This window comes from Podarcis filfolensis (assembly GCF_964270895.1).
Source record: "Podarcis filfolensis genome assembly, chromosome: 16".
In the NCBI taxonomy this organism is placed as follows: domain Eukaryota; kingdom Metazoa; phylum Chordata; class Lepidosauria; order Squamata; family Lacertidae; genus Podarcis; species Podarcis filfolensis.
In genome coordinates, this window is record NC_139620.1 from 16900760 (window position 1) to 16927348 (window position 26589).

Consider the following 26589-nt stretch of genomic DNA (forward strand, 5'->3'; position numbering starts at 1 on the left):
TGCCTCACTGCGCACCTTGAGCTCAATATGATTTGCAAACCAGGGGTTTTTGTGTGTGTTTTTTTAAACACTCCAAAATAGCAATCCAAAACTCCTCTTGCCCCTGGAATCCTGACTGGCAGCTTTAGGTACGTCTGACATTTTCTCGCCCACTTATGAGATGCTGTGCTCCAGCGTACCTTAAGTGTGGCTTCCTGTTCTGCCTTTAGACGGGGACTTCAACAGAAGTAGGCAGCGGCGGCATTCAGTGGGCTGAGTCCTTGCCTCTGTGCGTCTTCATCACTGCTCCGGCGGCTTTGACGCCATTATCGCAGCCTTTCCAGTCTGCTTGGTTGTCCTCGTTTTCCTTTGACAGAAAAGCTCCAAAATAAGCCTTGAGACTCTGCCCTTCTAGCTGTCCCATTTTCTAAGACATTATTTTCTAAGACATTCAGACAGACAGGAAGAGACCGTGGTGGTTAAAAAACATGAAGCATCCCGGTGGAGCTCAAAGTTGTCTGCTCAACTTCCTATCAACATAGGTGGCCAGCCGCAACTCCCAAGATCATTTAAGGGCAAGGCGCTGTTGTTCTTGTATTTGTCTTAAGGGCTGCATCCCCTCAGGAAAATGTGCTAGAGGTGGGCAAAGCCAATGCCATAGGTGGGCAGAGTAAGGAGTCAAAGGTTTGTGGGAAACAGCCCCTTCTCCCTCTCTCCATCTTCATGTTCTACCACACCCGGCAGGTACGAACAACAGAAGAGCCTTCTGGATCTGGCCAATGGCTCATCTAGTCCAGCATCCTGTTCTCACAATGGCCAACCAGATGCCTCTGCTAGGAATCCTGCATACAGGATTTGAGCTGCTGTGGTTTTCAGCAACTGGTCTTCAGAAGCGTTACTGCCTGTGACCACAAAGGCAGAGCACAGCCATCGAGGCCAATGGCCACCAATAACCTCCTCTTCCATGAATTTATCTATTCCTCTTTCAAAGCCATCCAAGGTGGTGGTCATCACTGAGTCCAGTGGGAGTGAGTTTCACAGTCTAACTATGCACACTGAATGAAGAAGGGCTTTCTTTAATCTCCCCTGAATGTTGCTTTGTGGAGTGAAGATCACCCTTGACAGGGGTCCAATTTTCTTGCTTTCTTGCAGGGGGGACCCCCCCCGCTCCATCCTTTTCAATTCTCTCTCTCTCCGACCTCCCCTCACCTGCACAAAATTAGCCTGAGGGCCAGATGGAGCCCTCAGGCTTTAGCTTTCCCACCTGAGTTCTAAAAGAAGATACTGAAGGCGGAATCTGAAGTTTTCTGCACTCCAATGAGCCCTGGTGAATTGGACTGAAGCCCAGCAGTCTTCAACAGCAGCCAGCCAGGTGCTGCAGGGAAGCCCATAAGCATGGCAGGAAGGCCTGTCGGGTCTTTGGGCTGCTGCCAGCTTGTACTCAAGAGCTATTTGGATGGGGATTCCATTTGGCTCCAGCTCTCAGGCATAGTCCTCGGACTCTCGGCTCAAGAATTCCCGGAGGCTTCATTCCAAAAATCAGCATGTACGTAACTCAAGATACAGGCCACACAGTCAACAGTGCAGAAGCAAGTCTTTTAAGCATCCCGGCTCTCACTGGAGGATGAAGAACTGCCAAAATGCTCAAAATGGTATGAGGAAGGACCTCAGCTCAGGGGCAGAGCATCCACTGTGTATGCAGAAGGTCCCCGGTTCAAGCCATGGTAGGGCGAGGAGAATCCAAAATCCTGCCAGTCCATGTAGACAATACTGAGCTAGATGGACCAATGGTCTGACTCAGGATAAGGCAGATTTCTAGGTTCCAGCATGGTATGGAGCAAAATAGGGTCCAATGGCACAACGGTGTTCTTCATGGTGAAGCAAGCTGAGAAGTTGATCCAGCAAGAGACACATTCCCTTGTCTCCCACGGTAAAGGAGCAGGGCAGGCACAACTTCAGTGTGACAATTGGGATGTTTCTTTAGGCAGGGCAAGCCAACGGGAACTTTCTCTGGTGGGCTATGCTGGTGTCTCCAAGTCCGAGGTGACAGAGGAGGCATCAGCAGCAGCAGCTCTGAACCACACTGAGTTCCCCAGACTTATAAGCCAAGTTCCCCAGGCTTTTAACTTGTTTCGAACCTTCTTCATGAATGGAGTTGTCTCTAACAATAGAATATATACATACATTAATTTCTATCTTGTCTCATTATGAGTTACATGTTTTAAAGCCTGGGGAACTTGTAGCAGAGCAAGGGGGAAGTCGTGAAGTAACGCACCCTGCATCTAGAAATAAACAAGGAATCAAACAAGCATAGGCTTTACCATGTTTTCTGAGTGCAGTTTTGAATTGTGTGCTATAGTGAATACTGCATTTACCCCCTTTCTCAAGAATTGCATTTGGGGCATCTAGAAGCAGCAACTGGGCAGGGATGTCTCCTGGTGGGCTACTTTGACCACCCTCCCCGCCAACAGTCTCCTCAATCTCCTTCGACACTTCCTCTCTCTCTGGTGGATCCTGCCAGGACCGCTCCTTCTCATTTGTCACCACAGGAGCCATGACAACGTTGGCCTCACCAGGCTCTTTCATTTTCACCAGAGATGCTGAGAACGGAACCGCAGACCTTCTGCATACAAGGCTTGTTCCCTGCCCAGTTGCTTCGCCATCTAAGTCAGACGCTCTCCAGACGTTCTGGACTACAACTCCCATAAGACCCAGCCAGCATGGCTGTTTTGGCTGGAGTCGATGGAAGCCAGAGACCTTCTGCCTTCAAGACACAGAAGTGCTTCCCCTCCCCCTCCCCCCACAAAAAAGTGGCAAACCAAATGTCAGTCCTGGATATGTGGGCTTAGCCAGGCGGAGCCATGGGATAGTTTGTTGGCAGCCCTGAAAGTGAAAGAGAGAGATTTTGCCAGCTTGCGAGTACCCAAGGGATTGAGAAGGGCCTGGAGAGTGACAGAAAACTGGGAAGCTGAAGACAGGCAGGGTAAAGCAGGCCCGAAAACAAGCTGCAGATTACAGGGGGAAAGGGGGGGAATCAAAGGCAAAAGCCCAATTAGGAAAGAAAAGGGCTTTGCCATTGCAAAGGAGCTTCCAGGTCATGCGCCTTCCGGATGTGACTTGGCAAGCCAGAAGGGGGGGATGCCTGACAACCCAACTCAAGCTGTTTTTCAAAAGCAAGCCTAAAATGTTAACAGTGTGGAGAACACAGATGATGGCTCTCGCTTTAATGCCAAATCTACTTGATCCTCACCCCCCCCACACACACACTCTAAAGGACAGGAGAGCCCAAGTGGCATTTGCCTGTATTCATTCCTCACCAGACAAGCTTCTCCATTTCCTGCCCACTCCACACAACCCCTTTGCCTCCACCATCAGAGACATTCAGATTGCAGCCTCCTTGGCCCGTTCTCTTAGGAAACACTGCATTTATAAGAAATCAATCTCTTAGTGTGGCAGCACCTACAGTCTGGAACTCCCTGCCTATTGACATCAGCCAGGAGCCTTTACTGTACTATTTTCAGTGCCTGCTAAAGACATTTCTGTTTAGACAAGTCCACCTAGATATGTAAGTATGTACAGATATGTAGAATGCTGGCATGTGTTTTAATCTGCTTTTATTTTATTGCTGGTTTTATCTTTTGAAAGTTTTAAAAGAGTTGGTTTTTTACTCCTTTTACTGGTAATGTTATTCTCTTTGTAAACCACCTTGAGGGTTGGTGTGGTTTTTGTTTTATTTAACACAATCAAACAGCATACAAATTGTATGAACAAATTAAAAATAAATAAAAATGTTGCATGGAGTGCCGTTGTTCAGAGTGCCAGGGTTGGACCTGGCTCACCTTGGGTTCAAAATCCCACTCTAACCTGAAGCTTGCTGGGTCAGAAAAACCCGATATCTGATCCTAGTCATCTCTAGATAAGAGGGGTCAGGATCTTTCCCAGCTTTGCTCTCAGAGAAACTTTTAACTAGAGGCTGCTTTAAATAAGTTCAAGTCTCCAAGGTCAGAGGAATTACATCCCAGAGTGCTGGAAGAACCAGCAGGTGTTATTTCAGAGCCGCTGCCTGAAATCTTTAAGAATCCTTGGGAAACAGATGAGATGCTGCACAAGTGGAGATGGGCAAACGTTGTCTTCAAAAGGGGGAGAGGGGAAGCAATCCCCAGATAAAGGGCAGTATATGAAGTAAGTAAATAATGACAAATGACAAATTCTGAATACCAGAGGGGAGAGTGCCCTCGTGCTCGAATCCTGCTTGCTCGTTTCCCACAGGCATCTGGGTTGGGAATTGAGAGAACAGGAATGCTAGACATTGGCCTGATCAAGCAGATTCTACTCATGTTCTTGCAGAGTTTTGTTTTTAAAGATACTGCTTATTGCTTTCTTTTCTATTGTGTGATGCATAGAGATGATTTTTAAATGTTATGTGGTTTAGAAATGCTTTTAAACAAACATGTAAGTGAGGCTGGCCAGGGAACAGACAGTCTGGGAACAGACACACACAAACCACGGGTGCTGCCTTGAGCTCTGCTGCAGAATCGGGAGGATTTAAATGCAGCAAATTAAAGAAATAATGCTGTCTTGTCTTTCCCATCCAGCTGTTCTACTTATGCTTCAAGTCTCTCTCTCTCTCCCCCCCCATCCCCACAATCCCCCAAAGAACTATTAGGAGGGAGGGAGAGAGGGAAGGAGGGAGGGAGAGATTACGAAGTGCTATCACCCACAGCGCCAACAGCCTCTAAGTCACTGGGGCAAGCAGCTCCAAGTCAGCTGATCCTGGCAATCATATATAACACCCTGAAGTTTTTATTAATACAGCCAAGGTTGAGAGGGTTTGTTGCTCCAGGTTTCAGGGGTGCGGTTTGCCCCTCAAGCCAAGGCTGCAGCTCAGTCCATTCCCCCCCCCCCATGCTGCCATTTAAACAAAAATAGGAGGAAGGATGTGTCTTTGTGGGGGAGAGTGGATGGATCTTCCTGCTGGAGCTGTTTAGCAATGCATTTTAAGGGTATAGGAGCATTGTGAGGGGGGCGGAGAGGCAAGGGAGGAGCTTTGTCTGTCTGAGGAGCAACCACACTGCCCTCTAGTGACCAGCACGCCACAGAGGCACAGTTTTGGGGCCAGGTCAGAGGGATGGGTATCCACAGGTAAATAAACGAGATGTCCAACTGGAAGCAGGATTAGGAATCAGTCCAACTCCTCCCTGCCCCTTTGTGGAATTCTGATCTTGACTCCCCTCATTCTTTCCTGGGCAGGGGGGTTGTTTTACCTTTTAATCTATTCCCACCTTGTAAAGCTCAAGATATGACGGTTCCCTTATTCAACAAGGAGCAAAAGTGGGTGGCACAATGGATGCGACTCTCGCCATTGTGCAGTGGGCCAACTTTTGGCCATGCCAGCGTCAGGTTTCTGCACACATGCACCCCTCCATTGATGCCAAGTCCCAGGCACTGCCCCAGTTCAAAGGTACATTTCAGCCAGGCAAAAGCACCTGACAAAGGCACAGAAAGACTCAGTGGTGGGCATGGCTTGGGTTGGCTGCAGCAACTCTGCCTTAAAGGATGGGGTCGCAGGGCAAGTGTCCAGATCAAGCTGCGTAATAGTACCACTCTGTTCTGCCTTGGTCAGACCCCACGTGCAGTCCTGTGTCCATTTCTGGGCACCAGAGTTTAAGAAGGATATTGACAAGCTGGAAGGTGTGCAGAGGAGGGTGACTGAGATGATAAAGGGTCTGGAAACCAAGCCTTAAGGAGAACGGTTGAGGGAGTTGGGTATGTTTAGCGTGGAAAAGAGTGTGAGATGATGGGAAATGGAGCAAGCTTCTTTTTTGCTGCTCCAGAGGGTAGGACCCAAGTCAACAAATTCAAATGACAGGAAAAGGAGATTCAGACTAAACATTAGGAATAAATTTCTGGTACTAAGAGCTGTTTGAGAGTGGAACGGACTCTCTCGGACGGTGGTGGACTCTCCTTCATCGGAGATTTTAAAACAAAGGTTGGAGGGTTATCTGTCAGGGATTCTTTAGTTGTGGATCCTGCATTGCTGGGGGTTGGACTAGATGACCCTCGGGGTCCCTTTCACCTCTACAATTCTTTGATGCTATAGACCCAAGCTACTCTCAGGAATGCCAGTTTGCTTTCCCCAGTCCCGAGGCTCAGGACAGGAACCGTGTGAATGTCTCAGTCTGCCACACTCTTCAAAAGGGGAGCTCAGTTGGAGTGCCAAGTATTGGGACAACATCTTAGCTTACACCTAGCCAGGAACCTTTTAGAGCTTCAATATAACTGCTGACTTGTGCACCTTGTAAGCCGATCAACATTTGGCCATTGCGGTGAATTCTGTAATAAAGCCTTCAGCCATAATACAGCCAAGAGAGTCCAGGCGCTGCATCTTCAAGCAAGAGACAGGACAGGAGCAAACCTTGGCAAGGCCCAGCAAAGGTGGTTCCTGAATGCAGCATCTGCCATTTTTTTTAATAGGGGTGGTGGTTCTACTTCATTTTTTACATTGAAACCAAAATATTGTTCAGCTGGGAAAGATTTTCCTTAAGAAGCCCTGCTGGACGAGACCCAAGCCCCAGTGTTCTGTCTATGATAGTGGCCAGCCATATGATCCGAAGAGAACTGCAAGTGCAACATGAAGGCAACACACACACACACACACACACACACACACACACACACACACACCTCCTGCAAGCCCCTGTTGAGCTACTGCCTTGGGACACGGAGCTGCCACTGAGATCCCTTGGCTAAACACCCTCCATATATGCCTCACCTTCCTGACAACATCTTGCATCAACCGTTTGGTCTTGCTAATGGTGAACTGACCTTGAAACACTCCGCTGAGAATCAGTGGACAGGAATGCTCTTCTCCCCCTCCCCCATCCCAATTCCCTTTGTGCTTGGTCTTTAGGGAGAAGAGAGAAAGAGTGAGACTCCTCTCTCTGCTCTCAGCATGCTAGAATTCAGATCACTGATGGGTCCTTCTTCGCACAATGCAAAAGGATGGAATTTCCTTCCTTTGGGAGCTAAAAGCCTTTCAAAATGATAAGACAAATGCACGATGGAGCAGGAAGTCTTCAGCGGCTATTAGCCAACATAGCAAAATGGAATCTGTATGTACAGAGAGTGTCTACCTTAGAATACCAAATACTGGGGGTGAAAGGCTGGGGAGGACCCTTGCCTTTCTGCTCTGACGGGAAGGTTCCTTGAGCATCTGGCCGGCTGCTGAGACAGGGTGCTGAAAGACTTCTGGAAGAGCCTGCCAATCATGCAGAGAATCAGAGGCCACTGCCTCATTTTGACACTCGGCATTAATTTAGGGGTTGGAATAAATGATCATCAAGTCCCATTTCCCAAACGTTCCTCAGCTGAGTTGACTCGAGCCCTGAACTCTGGCTGCAACAATGGTGCTTCTGCCAACCTGGTTCTCTGCAGAGCTGTCCCCTCCCCCCATCCCAAAAATATGCTGTTACCATACAAAAAAAATGGGGAGGGGAGCAGAAGCAAATAGAAAGCAGCCTTATGCTGAGTAACACCATTGACCCATCTTCCTCAGTACTGTCTACTGTTTAGGCAAGAGTCACTCGCAGCCCTACTTGGGAGATGCCACTGGGGAATGAATCTGGGGCCTTCTGCATTGCCAAGCAGATACTCTGCCACTGAGCTCCAGCTCATCTCCTTAAAAAAGGCCTGCTTCCTGTACAATTCATTACGCCGGTGTGCTCATTCCCTTAATTGCTCTGTGCCTTCCTGTCGCTTGTCACTGTGCGAGGAGCAGAGCTCTGGGTGGGGAGAGAATTCCTCTGTCTTCCCAGGTCTCCGACAAAGATGGCACACACTGTTTGCACACGGTAGGTCAGAAGAGGTAAATAAAACAAAAGCATAACTGGGTCCATGCCTGTACACAGGCAGGCAGGCATGAGAAGACACACTTGCAAAGGATGCTGGGAAATAATAATAATAATAATAATTGCACCTCTGTCAGAAACATGTCAAGGCCAAACACACAAACAAACCTTGCCTTTCTTCAGCCTTTTCTCCCAATAGCTTCACAGCTTCACAACAGTGAAGACCCACACACATCCATCTCCCTGCTGTAAAGTGAGGTCGGCATGGCCAAGGTCCTTTTAAGCATCGCTTGTTCCAGCAAAGAACATCACTCTCCCTCCCTGAAAGCTGCCAGATACCTGGCCGGTCCACTTCTAACTTGCCCTTGATATGAACGGAAGAGGCTGCCTTATACTACATCAGACCATTGGTCTATTTAGTTCAGTACTGCCGACACGGGGTGGCAGTGGCTCTCCGGGTTTTGGACAATAGCATTCCTTTTTTTCATTGAAGCCAAAATATTGTTTGGCTGGGAAAGATATTCCTTAAGGACACCAGAGCAGTCCTGCTGGGAGAGAACAGTCCGAGGGCCAAGCACACACAGCACTGACACAGAACAGAAACAGGGAGACTTGCTCACATCCCTGGCGTGGAGGGCAAGTTGTAAGGAAACCTGTGGCACAGATTGGGGAGAGGAGTCTACGGATGCACTTATATCCCCTTTAAGAGCCGCTGAATAGAGAGACTCCCAGGCAGCTTATTGGAGCTCCAAACAGAGGTAGGTGTGTGTGTGTTACTTTGTTCTGGCATGAGCCACTGAACTCAATTCCCTGTGCTGCCGGTGTCCTAGTCAGGAGAGAGCAGAGGCCAAGTCTTTGCTGGGAAATGGCACCTCCAGGGATGGGGGCATCACTTTGATTGAAAGCTCAGGAGCTCTTTTGCTTCACCTGGGAAGGGGCTTGTAAAAAGCTTCTCTCGCAGGCACCAGTGATGTTCAGACAGCCGATTAGCTCCATATTCAGGGACTGATCCAAGCGGAAAAAGCTGGGAGGATGGAACCAATCTACAGAATTGTAGAGTTGGAGATGAACCCAGGGGTCATCTAGTCCAACCCGCTAAAATGAAGGAATCGCAACTGAAGAAGCTGTGACAAAAGGCCTTGCCACCCCTGCTTAAAAGCCCCCAGTGAAGGAGTCCACCACCTTTCGAGGGAGTCTGTTCTCTTCAGTTGTCTCTTCCCACCATCCCCTCTTTCTCCTCTGTGAATTACCATAGAGTTGGAGGACCAGACAGGGAATTGTGAACCAGGAGAAGAGGCAGACCTTCTCTTTTATGGATTATAGGGTGCAGCTGAAAGCCAGGAGATCTGCCATCAGCGATTGGGAGAGAAGGACAGAGGCTAAAATTCCTGAATTCTCTTCCTAGTCTTCTTATCAATGAGGTTCAGCGGTTGCAAAAGAGACCACACATGCCCCTTGTAGAAACAGGGTTCCTGCGGCTCTAGAGATGCAGGCAAGCATCTGTGCACCCAGATCCTGGGAGCCTTTGGGCGCTCAGGCTCAAATCCCAGCACAGAACAGCAGGGGCTGGCAGCATGACCAATATGTCACATCTCCTCCTCTCCCCACCGTTTGGTAAAATGCATCTTTCAAAACCTATCCATGCATCAACACTAGAATGACACTTCCAAGTTATGGCTGCAGCGCTTTCACAGCAAGGCAAGGCAACGGCGTGGCTTTACCTCCCACAACCCAGGAAGACCAGAGAGCCCTCCTCCTCCTTCTCTTCCTCCTCTCTCCTCTCTCCTCCCCCCTCTTCCCCTCCCCACATCCCTCTGGGGGCAGCTGCCAGATTCTCAGCTGCAGGCTTAGCAATTAATCCAGATGGTGCTGGATGGCAGCAGAGTCCCCATCATCCCTCTGCAGATGAGCTGGCCAGCAGCGTAAATGCATGGCCCAGAGGTGGCACCTGGCCAAGAAGCCACTTTAGTTTGTCTCGCAAAAGCCCAGGCTGCCAGTCAAGAGCGAGTGATAGCAGGATCCCTCTCCCCCAGGACGCTGGTGCTTGTACACAGTGGCAAGCACCCAAACGCACGAAAGTGTATGGATCTACCTCAGCGGCCCTGCTCTGACTGGCGGCAGCTCTCTGGGGTCTCAAAGGTCTTCCTCAACCCTGAGACCCTTTTGACAAGCGATGCCAGAGATGGTGTCTGGAGACCTTTCTGTATGCCAAGCATGTCCCTTCCAGTAAGCCCTCTCCCTATTTCTTAGAACGGGATCAAAATTGGGGCTCTTCTCTCCCCACCATATACTGTCTGGATCAGACTTTCGACAACTGGGTGCCCTCCAGATGTTCTAGACTGCGACTTCCACTTGCCTCGGGCAGCACAGCCATTTTGGACTGCAACTCCTATCAGCCTCGGGCAGCCTGGCCATCTCAGACTACAACTCCCAGCAGTCCCAGGCAGTACATCCATAGGATGCTGAGGGTGATGAGAACGTAGCCATCCTAGCTGCAGGGGATGGGAGTTGTAGCCCGAGATGGTCAAAATGGAGGGCACTCTTGCCTGGATGCAGTGTTCCCAACAGAAAGCCAGTGGTAGTGTAGTGGTTAGAGCGTCAGACTAGGACCTGGGAGACGAGGGTTCAAATCTCCACTCAGCCATTTAGCTTGCTGGGTTATATTGGTCTAGTCTCTCATCCTTGCCAACATCACAGGGTTGTTGTGTGGATTAAATGGGGGGGGGGAGATCTATGTACGCCACCTTCGGCTCCTTGGAGAAAAAGTTGGAATATAAATGCAATAAACAAAGGAACATGGCTGTCCTCTGGAGCTCTCACCTGCTTTGCCAGCTTGACGGCATCGTTGGTGAGTTTGGAGCGCAGCTGGGAGTCGAGGTGGGCGGCAGGTGCAATCTCCACAACTTTCTGGTGCCGCCTCTGGATGGAGCAGTCTCTCTCGTACAGGTGCACCACGTTCCCATATTTGTCACCTGCCCAAGGGAGGAGCAGAGGGGAGGTTTTACTGGAAATCATGGTGGGTGGGTGGGGGTGTGCTACTCTTGTGCTCAGGTCCTGTTTGCTGGTTTCCCAGTGGGGCATCTGGTTGGCCACTGTGAGAACAGGCTGCTCAACTAGGTGGGCCATTGGCCTGATCCAGAAGGGCTCTTCTGATGTTCTTATGAATATAGCTTGCAAGCAAACTAATTGGTTGGATTAATCAAGTAAAAAAAAAAAAGAAGAAGCAAGCCTGTAGACAGACTAACAAGGCACCCTTGAGTAATCAAGAAGCGCACTGTTTAATAATACCAATATTTATTTCACATTAATACAAGTACTAGCCTTCCTTTCCTTTCTTCTCTCTCTTTCTCTCTCTCTCTCAAAGGAAATAGTGCCCCTTCCAAGTTTGGCACCAGCTGGCACCATCTTATAACAAAACATTCAGCTCCCTTCGGACCTATTGTTTCATTAACACCAATCAATTAATCACTTCATTAAAGTTCATGCAATTATATGACTTCTTTAAATTGGGTGGCAGGCCTGGTTTTCGCATATCTTCCTCTCTGGCCTCGTTCACACATCACTTTGACCATAGCTGAGCCATGTGTAAGCTGATTTATGGTTTAAATGCAAAAGCACAGTGTTCTGGTGCTTTGGAGCTAAAATTATGGCCCTGGGTTCTGATATAACGCTTAGCCAGACCATGACTTAATTACCACCAGCAGCAGGAGCAGGGGAGGAGTGAAGGGCCCACAATTTTAGCCCCATAGCAGAACACACCAGAACTCTGTGTGTTCACCTTTAAACCATAGTTTAGTTATCTGTGGTTTAAAGTGATGTGTGAACTAGGCTCCCCCCCCTCTCTCTCTCTCTCACACACACACACACACACACTTATTTATTGCCTTAAAGATGCTTTTGTCCTCCTTGAACCCTGAGAATGGGAACAGTTGGAAATAAACTCAGCAAGCTGAGCAGAAGTACTGACTTGCCCCAAACCCTCCAGACAAATTGTCTCCCTCCCTGCCTGTGGCAACAGCACACTTCTGCCTGGGTTGAAACAAAGAAAGGAAGGGGCACATGAAATAGTCCTTAATCAGCCCTCATTGCCAGCAGTTCACCTAAGAAACACAAACATACCCAAAATCTGGACTTCAATGTGTCTTGGCTTCTCCACAAACTTCTCCACAAACAGAGCCCCATTCCCAAATGCGGACAGAGCCTCCGAAAAAGCCCGGGTGTAGTTTTCCTCCAGCTCCTGCAGGGAGATGGTAATGGTGTTATCTGCAGTTAAAGTGAGTGGAAGGTGGGATGCTTTTGTTGCAACTGGCTGTCCAAGGCCTCAGAATGAAAGACGGAGGGAGGGAGGATGGAAGGAAAGCTGGGGACTGTCACTGATGCCCCTTCTCAGACTTCCCCTGCCTTCTCAGCATCTAATCCCTCTTATGAGAGATTCTGTAAGACCCATCCATTTCTTGCACACACCCTACCCCACACACTTTTTATTCTTGCAAGCAAGCAATATGCTCAGGGTCCTTTGCAGGCTGGTGTTTTGGTTTTTTGTGGGGCCATCCTGCAATATGCCATGGACGCATTAATACTGCACTTGTGGTGGATTTGCGCTGGACCATCCAATGTCTCCCCAACACTATTGTCTTGGCTCCTGCTGCATGAAGGATTTGAATTTGGATCTTGTTTTCTACTATAGAAGAAAGCAAAGCAAGGAGCACCAGCCAGCGCAGGGCACGACTAGGTGAGCTAAAATGTCGATCCAACAGTTGGCACGCCCCCCTGGGCTCCTGCTCTAAAGGAGAGGGACAGGCACAGCAGGGGGTTGGACTAGATGACGATTTGGAACTCTTCCAACTCTACAATTCTATGATTCGAAGCAGGATGCAGCTTGGGTTTGTGCCTGCAAATGGGAGCTCCACACTGGGGACTGTTTGTGCTGGCGTCTCTGTGTCCCAGGCAAGAGAGGAGGTGACAGCGATGGATCAGAGCCAGACTGGGTGTTGGACGCTTCCCGGAAGGGCAGAGTCTCATCAGCAGTGACTGGCTTTGGAGACGGTGCCAGGGAGGGCGAGACAGGCAATGGCCGGCAAGGTAACAACCCACTGGGTCCCTCCCCAGAATCAGATTCCTTGCCTGTCAATTGCCTCCTCTGACACCTCAGATGACCCTGGGATCCTGAGGCGGCTCTCCCATACCTGCTGAGTCTCATCACTGGGCACCTCCTCAAATTTTCCCCACCCCTCATGTCCCAATCGGACCATCCCCTTCAGGATGTTGTCTCAGTAGCCACTGCCCTCCGGAGGGGCACTTTTGCACTATGGCACAGCCAACTCAGGATGCTATGTAAACCGGAATGCTTGTGGTATAGAAAGTTGCAGGATTTCAAGAGAAAGCTCCTGAAGACACACCAAACAAGAAACAAAGCAATATGTCTGACCTGAAACTTTAACAGAGCCGGACACCTACCAACCCAGCCTCACAGCCCCCCCAGTGGGAAGGGTGCAAGATCCCTACCCCCGCAAGCCAAGGAGAAGCAAAGCAGCAGCCCTTACCTCATAGCTGCGCACAACTCTCATGCCCCGCCCTCCTCCGCCGTAGGCAGCTTTGAAAATGATGGGGAACCCGTAAGTCTTGGAGAACTCCTGAGCCTCGCTGAGCGAGGAAATGGGGGCATCTGTTCCGGGAACCACAGGCACCCCTGGAGAGCAGAAGGGAAGAAGAGGAGACTGAAAGGCAATAGAAGATGGTGCAAGCTTGTCTTCTGCTGCTCCAGAGAATGAGGCCTGAACCTATGGATTCCAATTGAAAGGAGGGAGATTCTGGTGAAAGGTCAGAACTTTCTGGTGGTAAGAGCTGTTTGGCAGTGGGACAGACGACCTCGGAAGGTTGTGGACTCTCCTTCACTGGAAGCTTTTAAGCAGAGGCTAGATGGCATTCTGTTAGGGATTCTTTAGATAAGATTCCTGCATTGAAGGGGGTTGGACTTGATGACCCATGGTGCTCCCTTCCAACTCTACAATTCTATTTTTCTCTCCCTATTGTACCCACTACCCCTGTTCCCCACCCTCTGCCCCCCCCCCCGCAGGTCACATCTTTTGGGGCAATTCCAGGTTTAAAGCAGGGCCTAAAAGCCAGGGATGTGCAAGTGGTATCAAGGCAATGGTTGTGCACCAGGACAAGCAGCCTGGGAAGCAGGGGGAATATCCTATCTCTAAAAAGAGGCAGGGACCACATTGCTTGCCTTGTGAAGTTTTGAGGAAAGGCAGGATAAAAATAGAATTAAAAGCTTCTGCGCTTCGTTGTGGCATCTCTGTAACACTCCCCAAATTTGCAATGGCTCTCCATACCCGCTTGCTTTTTCAGAAGCCTCCAGTTTCACGAAAGACCTGCTGCGTTAGGAGGCAGGGAAGAGGGGCAGAGGACACAAAGAACTGGAGCAGAGGGAACAGACCTAGCTCACAGACTGCTAGTGTTAGATGACTTTCGTCTGCTTTGATCCTGCCTTCTTATTGGATAAGGCACTCTGTGCAAGTTGGGAGTCAGGCATGACCTCGCTCGTCAGTCAACGTAACCCTTACCTGCGGAGATGGCGATGGCGCGGGCCTCTACCTTGTCACCCATCTTCTGCACTACTTCGGGAGAGGGCCCAATGAAACGCACGCCGGCCTCAATGCAGGCCTGGGCGAAGTCAGATCGCTCAGAGAGGAAGCCGTAGCCAGGGTGGACAGCATCCACTTCGTTCTCCTGCAGAAACACAGAGTTTGAAATTAAGCAGGGCTGTTGTGGGGATTAGATAAGGAGGGGGGAAGCTATATATGTCGCCTTGAGCTCCGTAGAGAAGGAAGGTGGGATATAAATGCAGCAAATAAAATCATCCTAGCTAGTAGCCATTGACAGCCCTCTCCTCCATGTATCTGTCTAATCCTCTTTCAGAGCCATCCATGGTGGTGGCCATCATTGCCCCCTGTGGGAGGGAAATCCATAGTTTATATATGCACTGCATGCAAAAGGACTTTCATTTACCTCTCTGGAGTCTTCTGACATTCAACTTCAACTTGCCCTTCTCTGATTCAGGGATGGGGAATCTGTGACTGTGACTCCCATCATCCCTGACCATTAACTGTGCTGGTTGGGGCTGATGGAAGTTGGAGTCCATCAGCATCTGGAATGAACTAGCCTAGGGCTCTCTCTCGCCCTCTCAATTCCTCCCTCTGCAAATTAGGAAGAATGCTATGGACCTATCTTGCTGGTGGCTTCATAGACAGACAAAAGCTGATGCTGTGGTGGTGGCTGTTTCACATTGTGATTTTTATGGAACACTGCTGAAAACTTCTAATGTCAAGTTGCCTTGTGACAGCTGATCGTAGAAAGAAAGTGTATTAAGATGAGTGTTTGAATGCTTTATGTATAGCTGCCATTATTATTACAAATTATTTGATCTCTTGATTGTGCTTCATTTTCACAACTTAGCTCAGCAAATTTGACTCTGATGACCATTAATTCGGGGGCACTGCAATGCTGGTTTTCAATTACGTTTCAATTTCATAATGCTTGCCAGCAGAAAACCTCTCTGTCTCTCTCTCACTCTCTGTCTCTCTCTCTCTCTCTCTCTCAGTGCTCGCATTAAGGACACAAAAAGAGCCTGCTGGTTCAGGCAACGCATCCATTTCAGCATCTTGTCCTCAAAGGCGGGTCAACCACATGCCCACTGGGGAGTCAGCAAGCAGGACCTGAGCACAAGGGGACTCTTCCGTCTTGTAGCTTCTAGCAACTAGTATTCAGAAGCATTACTGCTTGCAGCTGTGAAGGGCAAAGCATAACCATTGTGGCTTGTAGTCACCCACAGACCTCTCCTCTATTAATTTGTCTAATCCTCTTTTAAAGCCAGGCAGTTTGGTGGCCATCACTGCCTCTTGTGGGAGGGAGTTCCCTCATTGTAGTTCTTTCTTTTATCTCTCCTGAATCTTCTGACATTCAGCTTCATTGGATGTCCACAAGTTTTAGCATTATGAGATAAGAAAAACTTTTCTCTATCTATTTTCTCATAGCCATGCATAATTGTATAAGCTTCTATCAGGTCACCTCCCAAGCACTGCAACTTTTCCTCAGTGTAACTCTATCCCCTCGATAATAATAATAATTTATTATTTAGACCCTGCCCATCTGGCTGGGTTTCCCTAGCCACTCTGGGCGGCTCCCAAACAGAATATTAAAAACAAAATAAAACATCAAACATTAAAAACTTCCCTAAACAGGGCTGCCTTCAGATGTCTTCTAAAAGTCAGATAGTTGTTTATTTCCTTGACATCTGATGGGAGGGCGTTCCACAGGGCGGGCACTACGACTGAGAAGTCCCTCTGGCTGGTTCCCTGTAACCTCACTTCTCTCAGTGAGGGAACCTCCAGAAGGCCCTCAGAGCTGGACCTCAGCGTCCGGGCCTGACAATGGGGGTGGAGGCACTCCTTCAGGTATACTGGGCCGAGGCTGTTTAGAGCCTCGATCATTCTGGCTGCCCTTTTCTGAATTGTCTCCAGCTCAATAATATTCCTTTTGAGGTAAAGTGACTACAGCTGCACACAGTATTCCAAATGGCTAGTAGCAATTCATAGCCTTCTTCTCCATAAATCTGTCCAATCCTATTTTTAAGTCATCCAAGTTGGTAATCATCACTGCTTACTGCAGACGTGAGTTCCACAGTTTAACTATGCGCTGTGTGAATGACTTTCTCTAATAGTAATAATAATAACAATAATAATAAATTTTTATTTATATCCCGCCCTTCCTGTCCAAAGCTGGGCTCAGAGCGGCTAACAACAAGTTAAAAAAGCACAGTGTACATAAAATCACACAGTCAATTAATTAAAATACATTCTAAAATCAATTCAGAATCAAATTAATGGCAACCATTGGGCTAGAGTTCTATGATGATTACAGAAAGAGAGAGAGGGTCAGACTGTGCCTTGGCCAAAGGCCTGGCGGAACAGCTCCGTCTTGCAGGCCCTAAGGAAAGATGTCAAGTCCTGCAGGGCCCTAGTATCTTGTGACAGAGCGTTCCACCAGATCGGGGCCATGGCTGAAAAAGCCCTGGCTCTGGTCGAGGCCAGCCTAACCTCCCTGTGGCCCAAGATCTCCATGATGTTTTTATTTGAAGACCGTAAGGACCTCTGTGGGACATACCAGGAGAGGCAGTCCTGTAGGTATGAGGGTCCTAGGCCGTATAGGGCTTTAAAAGTTAAAACCAGAACCTTAAACCTGATCCTGTACTCCACCAGGAACCAGTGCAGCTGGTATAGTACCGGGTGAATGTGATCCCGTGGTGAGGACCCCGTAGAGTGTTTCGCTGCAGCATTCTGCACCCGCTGGAGTTTCTGGATCAGTCTCAAGGGCAGCCCCACATAGAGTGAGTTACAATAATCAAGCCTGGAGGTGACCTTCGTGTGGATCACAGTGGCTAGGTCAGGGTGAGAGAGGTAAGGAACCAACTGCTTATCTGTCCTGAACTTTTCAGCACTCAGCTTCTCCCACATGGGCACAATGGAAAACTTAACCTATACCGAGGCGGAGGGACCCACCACTCACAACCACCCCAAACTCCTGCTGCCTATCAAACAAAGTGCCTACAGGTCCTGCAACTGTTTCAGCGTCAATGAGGCTGCACTGCAGCTGCACTGCTAATGGCAAACCCTGTGGATTCCAGGCCTCCTCCAACATTCGCTCCTTGTTAGTGGAGCATTTCCTTTGCCAGCTTTAACTGTGCACATGAAAAGCGAGAGGACAAAGGCAGGTTGTCACTTTGGCAGCTAAATCCAGAACTTCTCTTCCAACTGGGGAAACCTCAAAGTGAGTTAATAAAGCACTTGTGAATGCGAGCCAAGGAAGGTGGCTCTTCCTAAGAATTTACGCAACCCCCCCCCTTTCCTTGGCACTGTCAATCATAGGGACTGGGGAGGGGGAACTTCTGGGTCATGTTTTCTTGTTAGCTAGAGCAGAGTATAGGTCTATGTGCCAAAGAGATGAAGGGCTGGGGAAGAGGCAGCAGCTGAGAACTGGGGGGGGGGGGGGGGGTTAAATGCTTTTTTAAGCAGGTGAGAACACATAGAGACCACCAGCTTCCTTTATAGGTTCAGCCCTCCTGGCCTCCCCATAGCTCTTTCCACTCACGGCAGTGAGAGCCAGTGTCGTCCTTACCTTGGCAACTTGAATGATGTCCGGAATGTGCAGGTAGGCCTGGACAGGGGGGAGCCCCCGGCCAATGAGGTAAGCTTCATCCGCTTTCTGTCGGTGCATCTGCCCTGTGTCCTGCTCTGAATACACGGCCACTGTCCGGATGCCTAGCTCAGTGCATGCTCGGAACACCCGGATCGCAATCTCCCCTGGAAAACACAAACGTTGAGTGCCCACGAAAATGGGGAGAGGGGGGCTGCAATGTGGAAGCAGATACACCATTTGATCAACTCAGCACATACCTCAATTGATCAATCAATCAGGTGATTTTATTATTAAATTAATTTTAGCAGCCAGGAGAACTGCAGGTATCAAGCATCAGCCTATATTATTATTATTATTATTATTATTATTATTATTATTTATGCAGCAGCAAAAAAGGCTAATTCTATTCTATCAACGGAAGTCTAGTTTCCAGGATCTAGAGAATTAACAGTGCTGCTTTACTCTGCCTTGGTCAGACTCCACCTGGAGTCCTGTGTCCACTTCTGGGCAGCACAGTTTAAGCTTTTTTTCTGTAGCCCCAGAGGGAAGAGAGATTCAGACTAGACCTTTGAAAGAAATTTCTGATGGTAAGAGCTGTTTTGACAGTGGAATGGACTCTCTCAGAAAATGGTGGACTTTCATTCATAGGAGGGTTTTATAAAGGGGTTGGATGCGGGAAAATGGGATGGTTATAGAAGATATGTTCAAAAATACAATAATAGTTTTGACTCCATGCTAGCATTCGAGTGACAAAGGAAGTAAAAGGAAGTGGATAACAATTAAGGATTTATTATATTTTCTGAATGTATTGGAAAATTTATATAGAAAGGTTTATTGTTTTGTGTATATTCAATTGTAAGATAAAACATATGCGAAGGGACTTGACAGGAAGTCAAAATTGAAGAAAAGATTCTGTAAGATAAAAGGGGGGGGGAAATATTTATTTTCATTATTATCATTGTTATTTGTGTGTGTGTGTGTGTGTGTGTGTGTGTGTGTGTTGTATGGAATGTTTGAGAGGAAATAAGATGATAAATAACAAATAACATACAAAATATTGATGTATGTAATTTTTATTTCTCAATTACATTTTGTGGTAGTATGGTTGTAATGTTTTTTTGTAACATAAAATCATTTAATAAAAATTATTATATATATATATATATATATATATATATATATATAGGAGTCAGATGACCATCTGTCAGGGATTCTCTAGTTTCAAGTACCAGGGGGTTGGACTAGATGACCCCTTGTGTCCCTTGTAACTCTACAATTCTATTATTGCTGTTGTTGCTATTATTAAAGCATTTACATCCCACCTTTCTCTGAAGTAGGGATTCGAGGCAGCTTACAACATTTAAAACAACATCATAAAACACAAAATAATAAAAACAAACTTAAAAACAATAATTAAGATAAGCCAAAACACTTTTAGAGCCAGTAATTAAAATATAGTTTGCCCTGATGACAACCTAGTAATTAGCAATGCCTGCACCTTAATTTTCAAATGTCCTGAAGGAGATGCACCCTTTTTTCCCTCACACACAATGAAATGCCTCTTCCATGATTCTTTTATGTATTATTTATTATCTCTATAATTCATATACTGCCCTGATGTCAGGGTTTAATCAGTGTTCAAGGCTGGCATCGGTTTGCAGGGTTTGGTGCATAACCCCGGGAACATGCAAGAACCAGCATTCCTGTCATGGCCCTAGGGATGTGGCCGGGGATTTGGAGGGAGGGAGGGCCAGCCTCAGACCTATCAAGCCAACCAGAAGCACACCTACAAGAGGAACCATTGTGCTGCTGCCTCTGTAACCTGAGGATGCTGTGCTGCCCTAATAGAACCACAGCCTCTTCAGGGTCAATGAGTGCTGAAGCAGGTTGCCCCCCACTTTAAACGGAAGAGGCTCCTCCCACAGAAGGAGCAGCTAGCAACCGAGCTAGTGCTGTAGCTCAGTCTGAAGATGATTGCTACTGAAACAGCACTGGAGCTCCACTCTTATGGAGTCTCCAGCCTTGGCTGTGCACAGAGGTGGCCATGGTGCCACTGGAGTCTGGCCTCTGTGTTGCTGATGTCTCTGATCTGGAATAACAAAGGGGCCAAGGAACTAGACAGAGACTTCTAGGCGAATGTTATGGCTCCTTTTGGGGAGAGGTGTCTTCTGGACATCAAAAAGGGGAGGGTGGCACAGATCCTGATGGGGAATGAGAATGGCTTAGCACAGGAGTCATGGTCCCCAACAGCTCCCGCCCACCAAAGCCCCAGCCCTAGCCCCAACTCACCTCTGTTGGCCACCATCACCTTCTTAATGGGCTTGTATTCCACGCGCTGGGTGCTGTGGAAAGCAGCAGGGCATAGCGAGAGCCGCTTGAGGGCCAAGAAGGCCACCCCTCCCTTGGCAAAACGCAGCTGCAACATCTGCGAAGAAAAAGGGACAGATCAGCAGGCTTAGCTTTAAGGCATTCTCACAACCACTGATGCACACAGGACAGGACACTGACCCTTCAAGTAGGACCATGAAGCACAAATTTGACACAGACCCACACACATCAGAGCTTGTGGCATCAATGGCAGCAGCCCCCAGACTCAAAGAGGGACCTGGCTGAGCAGCCCCCCCACCCCCACCCCACAAGCAACTGCCCAGCCTTCACCCATCAAGGCTCCCCCCCCCCACTAGCAGTAGTCAAAACTGCCTTATTCCTTCCAGGAAACTTAAACAATGCAATAGTTCTCCAGGTGGCAGTTAAAGGCAGAAAGAAGCTGGGTAATGCACTCCAGTACACTTGAGCGCTGTTCACTGCACTCTAAATCACTTCCAAACATGCAGAGATCTCAGGTTGATGGGATTCAGAGTTAAAATGGCACTCGGAGGGGCCTTCATGGCAACGTGGAGTCAAGATGGGCTTTAAGTGGCGCAAGCATCCAGTGATCTTTTCCTTAACCTTAACGAGGGAAATGGATAGTTGACACTTTTTTACCATCTTGAACATACAAAGCCACTTCTCCCACAGATAGCTTTCTCACAGTTATTTGGATGCATTTAAAAGGGGGCTAGACATATTCATGGGCAAAGCTACTTGTGTCATGATGTCAATGTACTACCTCTGAAGGGCTGTCACATGGGAGATGGATGTGTTTTCTGTGGCTCCAGAGGGAAGGACCCGAACCAATGGATTCAAATGACAAGAGAGGAGATGCCAACTGAACATTAGAAAGAACTTTCTGAGAGTAAGAGCTTTTGGACCCCCTCAGAAGGTGGTGGGCTCTCCTTCATTGGAGGTTTTTAGGCAGCAGTTACATGGTCACCTCTCATAGATTCACGGGTTCTTTAGCTAAGCACTAAGAAAGATAATAAGGCAATAAAATTTATAGCTCAGTTTATAGAGCATGAGACTCTTAATCTCAGGGTTGCGGGTTCGAGCCGCATGTTGGGCAAAAGATTTCTGCATTGCAAGGGGTTGGGCTAGATGACCCTCGTGATCCCTTCCAACTCTACGATTCCGATTCAAAACAGTAAAAATTGTGCATTGTTTCAAAATCCCAATTAAAACTATTCAGTTTAATTAATTCAATAAAACTGAACTTGATCCAGTGACACCAGATACTGCTTGAAAAATACTTTAAAGCATCCTTACTAATGAAAGTGTAAGGGTGAAGGAAATTTATAGGATTAAGTATTTCTATATAAGTGCTCAACAAACATGCACAAATGTCCATCTATCACAAATGTAATGCAGCTAATTGATGAGAAAATCAATAGCTATTACCAATAATTGTGACAGCTCAGAATTGTAAATACAAACAAACATGACCAAAGGGAATAGCTTTGAAAGCAATGGGAGAAGCAGAATTTCAAATACAAAGGAAGGAAGGTGTTTCGCTCTAGCTCTCGCCTGGTCAATCATAAATAAGCGATTAACATGCTCAGAGGGCCCCCCACCTCCAGTGCCCCCCCTGCCCCCCTCTTGCCTCTTATCCCACAGCCCACTTTAGGTACCACTGTTTCAGACCACCGCTCCCATCAGACCCAGGCTTGATGGGAGTGGTGGTCCAAAGTATTCAGAGCGCAAGACCTTGGGGAAGGCTTCCTTCGATACCTGGAGTCAGCTCTCGCAGCAAACCCCCCCCGCAAAAAAAACCCCAAGCTCAGCAGGCGGGCTCCCTTGTGACTCAGTTTTAGGATGATGATCCTCCTCCCTCCCTCTTCTCTTTTTTCTAAGAAGGCTAATAACTTTTTTAACGGCTCCCTCACTCCCCAAGACAGCCTGGGGGACTTTTTGTCTGTTGCCACGCAGTGTGCTATAGCAGCTAAACGGGGATATAGTAAAGACATCAGCAGTTTAACAGTAGATTTATTTTTATACCTCCGAAAATCAATAGCAGCTCCAGCACTCAAGACCCAAAATTAGCATGCAGGTGATGGCGGCCGTCCCTCCTGTCCCCAAAGTCCTTGGAAGGAAAACAGCCACTCAAGCTAGGTGGAGAAAAAGAGCTGGGGGGGGGCATGGTTTTTTGCCTATAGGAGAGCAATGGTTTTATTGAGTCTATATTTATTTGACTTACAGTCGATCCACTTTAACCCAAAGGGTCATGGCATGTCATAGCCATCCATAACTCCGGTGCATGTTGTTCATTTCCTCAAGATACAGATCCTCCGGAAACTTGCCAGAGGTAATCCTAAAACAATGGGAAAGCAGGCAAGGGCTGGGAAAATGACCAGTGCCTGAAACTCCCATTGTTCTAGGTGCATTTTGCGACAGGGAATTTCATTAGTGTGAGCAGTTTCTGAGCTCTGGGCGCAGTATTGCGCCTGAGATTTCAGACTAAAACTGCAGAGTGGAAAGAAAGGAGGAGCTTTTTCTGCCTCCCCATTTCCAGCTATTCTCTGAAGACTGGAGAAGAGACTCTCTTAAGAATATGGATGGGCAGGGGAAGGACTAGAGCATGTGAAAAATGAACATAATATTTTAGCTGCAGTTCATTCATTTTCAGCTTTGTATTCTTGTTATTTAAAAAAGCGCGCCTAGACATTCCGTTGTTGCACCCATAACCTAGGCTTAAGCTCCTAGCTTTCATATCTCCGTTTCTAACACTGAAAATGACGTGTAAGGTTGGGGATGGGTGTGGGGCAGGGTCACATCTAGGAACAGAAGAAGAACCTGGCTGCTGGATCAGGCCACACACTCATCTAGTCCAGCATCCTGTTCTCTCAGTGGTCAAACATGTATCTATAAGAAGCCTGCAAGCAGGTCCAGAGGGCAAAAACACTCTCCCTTCTCGTGGTTTCCAGAAACCGGTATTTAGAAACATTTGCTGCCTCTTGACAGTGGAGATAGGGCACACCCACCAAGACTAGTAGCCATCAATAGGCTTCTCCTCTGCCATGGACTGGTTGGGCACAGAGGAATGGTGGAAGGAACCCACTGGGAAACCACCAAAGGAAGAAGGCTCAGAGCACGGGGAATGGTGGTGGGACAACAATGAGCGGGAAGAGGCAGAAGAGGGAAAAGACTGGGAAGAGGAGGTGTCAAAAGCTGAAAAACTAACAGGGCTTAGTGAGCTGGGAGAGTCAATGGCAGAGAGAATCAGAGGCAGAAGCTGAAGAAGGAGAAGGGGAAGAGGGAGGCAGAGATGAGTCAGGCTGGTGAAGAGTCACAGGTGTCTCCCCCTTCCCCTGTGTCCCAGAACCAGAAGAGGCATTAAAATGGTGGAGGAGAGGTTGGCTGCACGCAGACGCAGTCTCTGATGGCTGGGGGAAAGCCCTGGGGAGGAGGGGACTAGTTTTTATGGAGTAAGACCACAGAGAATGAGCTGCTCTGCTCATTAGGCCTGACACTCAACCAAGAGTTAACTCCAACTTTCAGCTGTGAATGACTGACTGGCACGCTGCTGTGACAACCTTGATGAATTTGTCTAATCAATTTTTAAAGCCATCCTAGTTGGTGGACATTCTGTCTTCTGTGAGAGCGAGTGCCACAGTTTAATTCTGCACTGCCCTACCTGGAGATGCCCGGGATCAAACTTGGGACATTCTGCATGCAAAGCACGTGCTCTACAACTGAGCCATGGCACTTTAAGGGGTTTCAGCACATCTCATATGACCGAAGGGAGTGTTGAGGTTGGAAAAGAGCCTGTTGTGGGGGAGCAACCAAATCTCCCCCAAATCTGCCCAGAGCGACAGCCCCCTCAGGCCCCCCCACTATGCCAGTGATTCAAATCCCCACTTAGCCATGACGTTCACTGTGACCTTGGGCCAGCCACAACCTCTCAGTCTCACCTACCTCACAGGGTTGTTGTAAGGATAGCAAAGAGGAGGAGAACCATGTGAAAACCAGGTAATAACCTGGAGATCCTCTAGGTGGGATATAAATATAATCAATCAATCAATCAATTAATCAACTAGTTCAATACTGTCAACAGTGACTGCCAACAGCTCTCCAGGGTTTCAGGCAGGGGGTTTCTCTCCTGCCCAGCCTGGAGACACCTGGGATTGAATCTGTGACCTTTAGCATGCAAGCAGATGCTCTGCCACTGAGCTAGTGGTCTGATCCAGCAGCCAGGCTTTTCCAACGCCAGGCAAACCTCAGATGCCAGAGGGGTGGCTGGATAAGATCCCACTTAGTCAGAAGGCTGGACTTGAGCTCCACTCCCCATGACTAGCAGGAGCAGAGTTGTGCAGAGAGGCTCAATTTGCATAATTTATGCATACTAAAACATTAAGGTTCCGCCGGCACATAATTTTTACAGCCCCCGCAGACACATAGCCCCCAACTACACACGGAGTGGGCGGAACAGGACGAACTCAGGGAGGGAAGGCAGCCAGCGTGCAAATCTAACTGAGCTCCACGGGCACGCTTGTTTGCGGTGATTCATTGGAACCGCAGTTTTCGGGATTTCCAAACTACCTGGAAGCCAAGGCGTTTAAACAAAAGCAAATTCAAGCCTCTCTGCCCCCTCCTTCCCGACACCACACCGCAAGCCGTGTGTCTAATGTGCCATTTGGAGACCGAGGGACCCGTCTCTTCGCAGTCAAAGCGATGGCGGCACGTCCTGCTCGGCTCTTAACACATCCGTCTGCCATCCCCTAAACCCTCTCCTCTTATGCACGCGCAATTGAGCAGAACACAGCTTACATTTAGAAACCCTCTTTCCTGGCTGTTGTCCTGCCCCTTGGTGACAGTGGTGGCTGTGGAGGGGACTTGTCTGTACATGCCAATGAGCTGATTAGAAGCACAACAGGGGAGTAGAGGGTGAGGGAAGCAGGCCCCTGGGCCAGCCCTGCCGCATATAACCCCACTGCTGGCTGGATGACTGTTTGCAGTACAGCCCACCACCCTCCAAATTAACCATCCAGGTCTGTTCCAATCTCTGCCAGTCACTCTCTGACAAATTAGAACTAGGGCGCTTGCAGGTCCCAGCTGCCACGATGAGGAAAGCCACACCACCGCAAGGCTGTATAAAGGCTACCTGCCTGAGCGTGTCGCTTTAAGGGTCTGCGGCGGAGCTGAGCAGGTGCTCCGGCTTACATAGGTTGGGCTGCAGTTCCCGGACAGATGCTTCCAAATGACCAGCATTAGCAAACTGGCCATTCTGCTAAATCTGCTCCAAGCAAGGCTCTCCTGCTCACAAGGAGGGTTGGGGAGGGCGAGGGGAAGCAAAAAATGTAGCATGGGCTCTGGTCTGCAGGATGGGGAGAAAGAGAAAGGTACAGCTAGTTAGCAGCCCAGGGTAATGCTATTCTGCAGGCAAATAAAGAAAGGATTGGAGGCAGGATTATTTCACAAAGAAAAAGAATCCAGACCTTTGTGCAGGAAACCAACTTAACTGCAGCAGAGAGTGGCTGCCGAGTGATGCCAATGATTTTACAACTTATAAAATCACTCTCTATGCTCTTGGCAGCTAGGAAGATAAGGACAAAGAATTTAGATAAGTTAGCCGTTAATTGTAAAGAGGACTTGAAGATAGATCTAATTCACACAATCCATATGCAACTCCCCTCTATTTTATCTGTCCTTGTAAGAAAGGTTTCTGTTAGATTCGGTTGTGGTTTTGTTGTATATTTAGTTATGGATGATGTCACGGCCATTGGCTAGCACAATGGAAGTTTGATTTGAAAAATAATTCTACACTATGAATTTTAAAAATGTGTATGTGAGGGCTGAGGGACCTTCTCCCAAATGCCTCCCTCAGGCAATATTCTGGATGCCACATCAAAGGAGGGCAAAAGCAGTCACTTAAGAGCAGAGCGAGAAAGCAGCACTGCTTCACTTGCCCTCAGTAACATCAGCATGCAGTCATCATGCTGCGCTTTACTGTGACATCATCCCATGGGCAAAATGATTCCTGGTTGGCAGCAAACTTCATAGAATCATAGAATTGTAGAGTTGGAAGGGTCATCTAGTCCAACCCCTTGCAATGCAGTAATCTTTTGCCCAAAGTGGGAACCCAAGACCCTGAGAGTTAGTGTCTCATGGTCTACCAACTGAGCTATCCCAGCAATAAAGTTGGCTATGATAGCAAAAACCCTGGTGCTCTACCTCCACATTCGGAGGCGGT

At 48.2% G+C, this 26589-nt stretch overlaps 1 protein-coding gene across 15 annotated transcripts in view; it reads right to left on the bottom strand.

Annotated features, from left to right (window-relative positions):
* Positions 1-26589, bottom strand: part of PC (pyruvate carboxylase) — a 269742-nt gene that overhangs the window by 188557 nt on the left and 54596 nt on the right. For 13 of the 15 annotated variants that reach the window (XM_083589358.1, XM_083589350.1, XM_083589351.1 and 10 more), the window contains 6 exons: positions 20316-20451; positions 18006-18190; positions 14396-14561; positions 13370-13515; positions 11946-12063; positions 10647-10798 (listed from right to left, as the gene is read on the bottom strand). In XM_083589358.1, coding sequence (XP_083445484.1) covers positions 10647-10798; positions 11946-12063; positions 13370-13515; positions 14396-14561; positions 18006-18190; positions 20316-20451 — 903 coding nt within the window. Of the gene's footprint in view, positions 1-10646; positions 10799-11945; positions 12064-13369; positions 13516-14395; positions 14562-18005; positions 18191-20315; positions 20452-25834; positions 25928-26200; positions 26295-26589 lie in introns of those variants that run through there. The other 2 variants (XM_083589353.1, XM_083589364.1) reach the window with 2 other exon arrangements.